Below are 9726 nucleotides of genomic sequence, written 5' to 3' on the forward strand. Positions count from 1 at the left end.
TCGTCGCGTGATTTTGAGCTAAACTATTTAACTACGTCGTAGTCTTAGACTCCAAAAATTAAACAAAAAAATGGGACCCACCTGCAAGCATAACCTTTCGGATAGAAAAAGAATTATCCAAATCGGTCCACTAGCGGCGGAGTTATGCCGTAACACACATAAAAAAAAAATAATAAAAAAAAAAAACATACGGTCGAATTGAATACCTCCTTCTTTTGGGAAGTCGGTCAAAAAATAGTAAAAAATTATAGCCTATGTTACTCACTGATAACGTAGCTTTTTAATGATGAAAGAATTTTTGAAATCGGCCAAGTAGTTTTTGAGTTATTTCAACACATATAAAAATACAATTCAATTCTCTTTATAATAATAGTATAGATTATATACTAGATAGAGAGTATAGATATTTTTTATATAATATGTTTTATTTTGTTATTTTTTTAAGAAAATCATGTGAAATATATTATATATAAAAATAAGAAAATAAAGATATGAGAGTATAGATTATAAATGCGAGGTGTAGATGGATGGATGTCTGTTAGTTTGTTTGCTTAAACCGGTGAACTGATCTCGATGTTTAGTGTAGTTGTAAAGTATAGTCTGGAAGAACAATAGGCTGCTTTTGTTTTTTTTTAATTCCTGGGCGAAGAATATTAGAATAATATAAGACATTATCGATTAAAAACACAAAAGGGTTTGAGGTTAGGTTAATTAAATTAAAAATTACAAAGCAAACATGAATGAATGAATGAATGAATGAATAAATGAAAACGTCATTCTTTTGAAACGAGAACGAATGTTTTAGGTTGAAACATTTACTATCCGTTTAAATGGTTGATGGCAGAATTAACTCGGTCAAAAAGTACGCTAAAAGAATTTTGAATTTTGTCGCTGAGAGTTTAAAAAGAAACGACATAGTTGATACTTTTTCATCAATTACAATACTCTGGAGAGTCAATTGACTTTTAAACTGGGATATTTTTTAGTAAAAGTGTTCCAGTGAACGAAAAAGTGCAAATATTCCACTAGTTATGTCTAATCGGAAGTTAGTGAGGTTATTTTTAATGTTTATTTCACATTTTGCACGAGTATTGGTCATATTTCTGTGAATAATTGGGACATCGGATGAGTTTATTATTTTTCGTCTATTCCGACGAGATTTCCTTCTCTACCATTAACTAAAAAAATCATCGTTTTGTTATAATTTCTATTACTATTGTTATCATTAGTTTATTGTTTAACAATGGTTTAGAACAACTTTTAACGTTTATTGGACTGTCTAAAGTTGAATGGACTCATTAGGGATTGATTGAGTTTAAAGAGACGATGAATTTGGTGTGATGAAATATTTATAAGGGAGCAAATAAATTTGTTTTAAGTTGTATTGTTATTTGAAGATATTTTGGAAACAATTTTACAAGAAATAATTACAACAGCTGTGGTAAGTAGCATTTTTGTAAAGTATGATAGAAAAATTAACTTACATTATTGGTTCCCAAGCAATTTGCCGCAGTGAATTTACTGAATGGTGATGTTGAGAAGAGCTCTCTTTGCGGCACTTTGTCTTTACGATCCTGGTAAGGTGTGGCTGCAGGGTCTGCGAGCTCTTTGTTCACAGGCAGGGGGCGCCGTCGTCAGCTGTCGCCAAGCCGGCAGTCGGGCTCCCCGCGTGGCCGTGCGTGGACGTCACCGCGTCCCTTCCGAGAAAAACTTTCTTACGTCAATTCAATGGATATAACCTAACACGACGTGAGTTTTTGCAAAGTTGCAAATAAAATGTGATTTCGTTTCGATCCTTACAATTCCAAATGGCTAATTAATAACGTGTTTCGTTAAACGTGACGTGTTTGATTGCCGATGATGTGAATTTTATAGTGCATTGTGTTAAAAAGCAAATATGAGTATCCAAAAGTGCCTCTTGGATAACTCTAGCAGGATGATAAAAGCGATGTCGACGGCCAAATCGAATAACAATGAAGTTAAAACGGTGAGAAATTATTAAAATTCATGTAAATCATTTGTATAGTGTACAATTTATAGGTTATCTTACACTTTGCTGCAGAGGTTAACATCACGTAAAGCTATTATTGGTTATAATTGATGGTTAAAGTGAATAGCATTGGATATTTTAGTATTATATTGACGTTATCGATATGAGTATATGTGCGCATGTATTTTGATGCAATTCAGTGAATAAGCATGCGTATTATATGAATATTACGTTGTTTTGACGTCGCTACCGAGTCAAGCAGTTAACTCGAACGCGTTACATTTTTGTTACGGTTAACTGTGAAGTATGTACTAATTAGTTTCGTTTTGCCATCACGAATTGTACTTGAAAAGAACAAGGAAGTTGTTTCTACAACTATGTTTCTGTAAATCACTAAAACTTCCTCATTTAAGTGTCGTAAAATGTTTTCAAATGACAATTTATGTATGCATTGTACATTAACTTGTGTAAATAAATATAACCCCAGCACTTTTATTTAATGTCATCGCTTTTTTATTTCAGGAAGATATTAAATAAACGAATAAACTCTATCCTTGTTAAAAACCTGAATTTACATGTAATCGTGATAAAATAAAACAAAAGAAATTCTAATCAACAACTAAGTAATTATTATTAATTAATTAATAATCAAAATACGTTTAATTAAAGTGAATATCGTGATAAATTCACCACAATTATTAGGCTCTATATAATATAAAAGATCGGAAAAAAAACACACACAAACAAAATAACTTCGAATTGTTTAACAAGGCAGCCCTTACACCCTTATTAACTAGAAATATCCTTGGGTAAACATTATATAACATACCATTATCGATTAGCAAGTAAAGGTCACATGTAACTTACGTTTTACATAATTTTTACAACTAAAAACACGAAACTAAGACCTAACATACACGGACAAACAGTAGAGCCCGCTTTAACTTGACACGAATGACCACACAGAAGGCAAGCGTGAAGTGGAAGCAATTCTGCATTCGCCTGATGAGTGCATGCCTGAGGCCTTTTAGACCTCTTCCCTTTTACTTACAAGGGATGAGAAAAGGAACTGGTAAATGTCCCCTTTCTGTGCGTCCCTTCTTTTGATAAAAAGTAGGCAATGCATCTGCAAATGGGCAGCGGTCACTATTTAGGCGAATTCCGGTGACCGTTGCCTTGTCACCAAATACTATAAAAAAGTTCATGGACGTTCGCCATACACGTACCACAGTTTGCGGTTACTGGTTGAAGCTAGGCCGTCTACAGCTATTACTACTAATTGTTAGAAAGCCTGCAAGATCGTTAGTATATCATTAAATTATTCTGTTATATCAAATGATATAACAGAATAAAAATAATAATATACATAATAATATAATGAGTATATTAGAGGAAGTTTGAGAGTAGCCCCAGTGGTTGAGAAAATAAGGAGTAAAAGGTTAGAGTGGTATGGGCATGTTATGAGAAGGGATGAATCGCATGTAACAAGAAGGATGTTAGTTATGAATGTGGAGGGGTACATCGGTAGAGGTAGACCTAAAAAGAGATGGATGGATTGCGTGAAAGATGACATGATCAAGAAGGGAGTGATGACTGAGATGACGGATGATAGAATGCTTTGGAGGACGAAAACCCGGTGCGCCGACCTTACGGGAGTAGGATAAGGCAGGGGAGATGATGATTCTGTTATATCAAATATCAGATTAAACAAAGAGATACATTTTGAATATAGGTAATCCATATTGTATTATAGTATATATCTTGACGTTATCTGCGTCAATTAATAATTGTTATGGGCTAAAATCATAATAAATGATAAGTGAGTTTTAGTTAATCTATTTATTTTGATAAATCGTTTTATTAATAGTAATATTTGTTCATTTAATTTTTTTTTATTTACAGCTAAATATTATACATTTTACATATTATATCTATAATCTGTATAATATTGTATGACATTATTTTCTCGTGTTATTCCGCCAACGTTAAAACTTGACCGACGTTAATGTAGTAAATTAACATAAAAAAGTTTGTCATATAAATTTTTATATAGCAGTGCTATGTAATTTAATTTAATTATTCTTGTAAGTATTGTTTCACGTTTCCATTTAGACTGAGATATTAGAAACTTTATTGAATTTTGTATCGTTGAAATTCAGTGAATATGAATTCAGTGAATATTCGATCTCAGTTGAAATTAACTGTCGAACGCAACGGTACGATTCAGTTCAGAACAAAAGTGCAGCTTGTACGGAAAATGGATGACGATTTCAAAAGTTTTTGAAGTAAAAAAATTTAATTTCGCCACTTTTTAAACATCATTCAGGTTTAAAAAAACTTTCACTAATCTTGTGTATAATTTCGTGATATAGCATGATTTTTCTATCAAATCACACCGAACCAAATATTTGATCCTTCAAAACTAAAAAAAAATTAACAAAAATTTGGGAACCCTCCTGCAATAAATACCTTTCGGATAAAAATAAAATTTTCAAAATCAGTCTACCAGGAGCTGAGTTATGACGTAACACATAAAAAATATACAAACGAATTGAGTACCTCCTTTTAGGAAGTCGGTCAAAGGTCAAATACAACCCGACTGCAAAAAGATTTGACTTATGATGATGGCATGGAGTTTCTTATTATAAAAATATTTATTTACTATTTGTTCCCATGCGGCTTCATCCGCATGAAATTATGAAAATTTTATTTTATTGTTTACATTTGTCAAATTATCAATTGCAAATGTCAAAATGACATGACATGACAAACCTTGGCAATTTTGTTTCCTTGATGTTGGCAGCAACTTATGGTCTCTTTCTCACATTAGGGTTTTTATCCAAAATACTTACCCCCTAAGTTTAATATATAGCCTAAAACATGACGTAAATGTAGGGCTTTTTATTAAAAAAAGAATTATTCAAAAATATGCTGTAATTGCTGACATCTTAGGCAACAAAGAAGTGTGTACTTACGCTTTATTATAATAATATAAAAGTATAGATTGTACAGAGAAAATAAACTAAAGGCTACTGGGTCTTTGAATTGTAGTGAATAAACAGTTTCCCTAAGTAATAAATCTGCTTCTTATTGTCGGTAGTAAATACAAGGATACGCCATTGGCTTTTGTTATTCTAACCAATAGAATGTAGACCTTAAAGCTATCGATATAAAGATAAAATTCGAATTATATTAAATGTAATTAGGATAGTGTTAATGGATTTAGGCTGTTGACCGTAAGTTAGGACTTTTGGGATATTTTAGATTGTTACAGTCTGTGAATATAACGGTAATTGTTCAACTTGGTGCATTGTTTTATAATGCTTTGACCCCGTTATGTTGTTATTCGTAATTTTTCAAAGGTTTATGATCTTTATGCATCACTAGCTGTAGCTCGCGATTACGGCCGCATGAAAATAAAAAAATAGGACAAAATGTAGCCTATGTTACTCACAGATAAATTACCTTTCTAATGGTGAAAGAATTATTAAAATCGCACAAGTAGTTTTTGCGTGAATCAAATACATAAAAATCCAAAAATACAAATCTTTTCTCTTTATAATATTAGTATAGAAATATACTAGTTGTTGGTTGCGACTGCGTCAGCGTAAAATTTAAAAAAAAAAACATAGCCTATGTTACTCATTGATAACGTAGTTTTTTAATGGTGAAAGAATTTTTAAAATCGACCCAGTAGTTTCTCAGTTATTTCAATACATATCTTTCCCTTTTAAAATATCAGTACACTCGTATATTACAACAAGCCACTAAGATAATTTAGCAATTATAAAACAATCAATTTGTGTGATAACATAATGTGAACTAATTCCAACAGAGATTTGAAATTAAAACTTTGTTCGTAAGGTTGGTCTTAAAGCAAAGATAAAAGCAATTCCCCTGAGCTTGGGAAGTTTTAACTAGTTTTTAAGAGATTTATATGTACTTGAGGCGAAAGAACAAGCTTCTATGATCAAAGGTGTTCGTATTCTTTCAAGAATATTTGAAATTTCGAGAGAGATGTTTTGGATTTCTTTGTATAAAAGTACTACAGCATATGGTCGTGATGTGTGATTTATGAATTGTTTCTGACATTTTTATATGATGGCCAACAACTTTGTTATATGTTTGAACTAAAGGGTTTCACCTTGAATTGTGATGGCCGTGCGGCCGAGTTTCTATTTCCGATTACAATTTAAATACAATGCTTATTTTTTTCAATTTATAAATTCATAGAAATATAGCTGTCGCTCGCAAACTTCATTAGCGCAAATTTAGACCACACGTTACGCCATTTTGACAGCACGGAATAAAAAAAAGTAGCCTATAATTGCAATTCATGTCAGCTACCCTCCAGTGAAATTCCCGTCGAAAATGCCTAGCCGTTTCGGAGATTACCCCGAACAAACGCGGCTTGCAGACAGATAGACAGACAAAAAAAAAAATTAAATGCGATTTTCGTTATCAGCAACGTAAATAAATCATCTTCTCGAAATCTGGAATTTTTCTTTTGATATTATAGACACTCCAATTTTATTATATATATGTATAGAAGAAGACATCCAAAAAAAACTTTTTTTTATTTACCGTAATACCTTTATCTTTATGAAAAGGGGTTTATTTATCAACATCACAATGAAATCTGAAATGTATTTAATCACTCTTTTGTCCATTAGTTGTTAACTGTGAGATTGTGAAGCGTTGTGGCCTTGGGCATTGCTTTTTCGACTCTATTGTTTTAAGAATACAGTTTCAAATGCAACATTTAACTTTGACACGTGCCTCGGCCATAATCTTTTCTGTGTTCGAGAGTAATTGAGCGTGGCCCGCCATCGCCACTCGGCTGCCTCTAAACAACCAGTGAAATTATTTTCTCTCATGCGACGCTTTCTTCCCGAGGTCGTATATTCTCATGTTTCTATTTAACACGATTGTTTTTTAATAGGGTTGAGAGTTACTGACTGAAGAATGCCTATTACGTACAACCTTATTTTGGATCCTGGTACTCCCGGTTTCACAATCGTCGTATTCTCGCCAATCATTTAGGTTTCCGCGGCATATTTCTGAAATGTAGTTACATTCAATACATTTCGAATCTGTAACGCAAATAATCGTGACTAGCTTTCGTCGTGGAGTTAAAAAAAAACAAGTAGCTTATGTCTTCTTCCAGACTATCCTCAATATCTATGCCTTCATCGAGATACGTTCAGTAGTTTAGGCTACAAATTAACAAACATCCATCCATCTAAACTTTCGCATTTATAACATTAGAAAGATCCTCAGATAAACAAACGATAATAGATTTGAGTCCTAAAACAAACTATAAACTTGTCGAGAGTACGAACCAATTTCCAAACATTAGCTGAGGCTGATTGCTTCGATACGCAAATACTATACACAGGTAGAACTGAATGTCATAAATCACAGCCAGACATTCCGGCCAGGTGCTCACGAACTATTAATGATTCCAGTTGATTGGACGCAATCCATTATATGTCGATTATTGCTTAAAGATTATTCATAGCTTACTGCTAAAGTTATATTCCAAAAGTTGCATTTGTGCAAAAATTTATTAAACCGGAGAAGACAAAAACTAATAATCATTGCTTTTGAGAGTTGATAAATCAATCCTATTTTCCTTAGTAAATTTTCAATCTTTAACATCGATAATAATGGATTATTCCTAACCGTCACCCCGCTCTGTCCCTACTTGAAATAAAAAGTTTCCTCAATCACCAATAAGGTGACAGATGGAACCGTTATGAAATAAAATAAGTTCCAACCGACCTCTCGCCGCAAAAGGTGGGACAGATGAAACTTTTTATTCTCATCTGTTCCCACATGGGGACTGAGCGGGGTGACGGTTGGAAATAATCCATATTAACGATGATTGCTGCATCTATCTATACTTCTCTACAAATTTAATAAAGTGTAACCCACCCCACACTACTTCGTGGCATAGGATGTCAGCAACCATAGCATATTTTTGAATATTTCTTTCTTTAATAAAAAAAACCTTATATTTACGACACGCTTAAGGCTATATATTTCCACGCTGCTAAACTTAAGGGGGTAAATAAATTGGAAAAAAACCTTCAAGTGAGAAAGGGACCATAAACTACAAGCTGCCAACATTAAGGAAGCAAGGTTATTATGGTAACGGTAATTTTAACATTTGCAATTGAGAATTTGACAAATGTAAAGAATAAAATAAATTCTTTATAATTCCAAATGAAGCCGCATTTGAACAGCTATTTTTTCCTAAGACTATGTGGCAAACGGAGTGGAAACACGGAGGTGGTCATCGGCACCTAGACCTCCGTAATACTAGAGTTCACATGTGTAGTCTTTGAGAAGATGATATGCTCGCATAAAGGACCTTTACTTTACCCTTTGGAAATTGTATGCCTTAGTTGTTCTGAACATTACGAGTATAATCAAATGAAAAATATAAACTAAAGTTAGAGTTTTAATACACGAATAATGGTCGGTTTCTCAGCTACTTTTAAGCATTCGTTACTGTTGTTGATTCCATAACTTCTTGAAATGCGTTTCCGAACTACGTAGCTTGAATTTCGAACCTAATAGTAATTAATCACTAGGTAATGGTAACATAAATGGAAACTTCAGCAACATACCATAAATAGAATAATCTAGAATAAATTTTATTTCTCTGATTCCGATAAATGTGACAAGAATTACTAAATTTAGAACTGTACTAAATTAACTATTAATGCGTAATTTGGGTCGTGATAAAATTCTATTAATATTAAAATGTTCTATTTAACGACATTTCTAGGTATAATTTAAAATGAATTATTGTTAGAAGTCTAGAAATGCGATACCGCACGAGCGGACCGCACGCTATCACTTCTCCTGGGGAAGTTTTAACCTTGATAAAACTAGCTTTCGCCCGCGACTCCGTCCTCTTAGAATTAAAAAAGTAAGTAGCCTATGTGTTATTCCAGATACCCTCTACGTCTATGCCAAATTTCATCTTGTTCCGTTCATCCGTTTAGGCTACAAACTCTAACAAATATCCATCCATCTAAACTTTCGCATTTATAATATTAGTAAGAATACTAAGATATCCAGTTGTGTAATGTTAATCAAATAGGAGAAGCAAAGAACATTAAACAAAATTGACAAAATTATCGTCCGGTGAGAGCTGTATTAGACTTTAATCCGCCAATCAGAGATAGATTACCTGGAATAAACGCGGCTTTCCGGACACAGGCAAAAATTCTAAGACCGGGCACACACCTTTGTCAAGACTAACGCAGAATTGTGCGATTGTCGATTGTTTCGCAGCCAATTCAACTGCTCAATTGAATAACTAAATATCGAGTAGTGCGCACCTCCATACAAGCTCATAGGAATCAAAGCGCGACTAAACAGTTGTGCGATAGTTTGGGTTATAGTTATCAGCAACGTAAATTCATCATCATTACATAAAGACATTCATGTTTTGTAATATAGAATATGCCTGTATATATTTTTTTCATTAAAGAACTTATACATATGTATATTTCCCTTTATGTTATAGGCCGCTCTATTTCAAATGTCAATTAAGGATGTTATGGATTGTGCAGCCGGCGAGCTTTGTAAAACAATACGTCTGTATGTTTATACCAAAAATTAGGGCTGCTAAAAAAATATTATTGAATTTATTGTCAATTTTAGAAGTCATTTTAAACTAAATAAATTCTAATCTATACATATATATATATATATATATA

General features: G+C 32.9%; 2 protein-coding genes across 6 annotated transcripts in view; one reads left to right on the top strand and one right to left on the bottom strand.

The window, feature by feature from the left end:
- LOC106102359 (5-formyltetrahydrofolate cyclo-ligase) overlaps positions 1-9726 on the bottom strand; it is a 29218-nt gene that overhangs the window by 10267 nt on the left and 9225 nt on the right. Inside the window, exon 1 of one of the 2 annotated variants that reach the window (XM_013281803.1) lies at positions 1485-1567. The exons of the other annotated variant lie outside the window; for it this stretch is intronic. Within the exon in view, the coding sequence (XP_013137257.1) occupies positions 1485-1486 (2 nt within the window). The 5' untranslated portion in view covers positions 1487-1567. Of the gene's footprint in view, positions 1-1484; positions 1568-9726 lie in introns of those variants that run through there. 2 annotated transcript variants of the gene reach the window in all.
- The window catches only part of LOC106102355 (transient receptor potential cation channel trpm), a 121239-nt gene continuing 113162 nt past the window's right edge, over positions 1650-9726 (top strand). For 2 of the 4 annotated variants that reach the window (XM_013281794.1, XM_013281797.1), the window contains exon 1: positions 1653-1987. In XM_013281794.1, the coding sequence (XP_013137248.1) occupies positions 1898-1987 (90 nt within the window). In that variant the 5' untranslated portion in view covers positions 1653-1897. Of the gene's footprint in view, positions 1988-9726 lie in introns of all 4 variants that reach the window. The other 2 variants (XM_013281795.1, XM_013281798.1) reach the window with 2 other exon arrangements.

The sequence above is a fragment of the Papilio polytes genome, unplaced genomic scaffold (assembly GCF_000836215.1).
Source record: "Papilio polytes unplaced genomic scaffold, Ppol_1.0 DF823923.1, whole genome shotgun sequence".
NCBI classification, from domain to species: Eukaryota; Metazoa; Arthropoda; class Insecta; order Lepidoptera; family Papilionidae; genus Papilio; species Papilio polytes.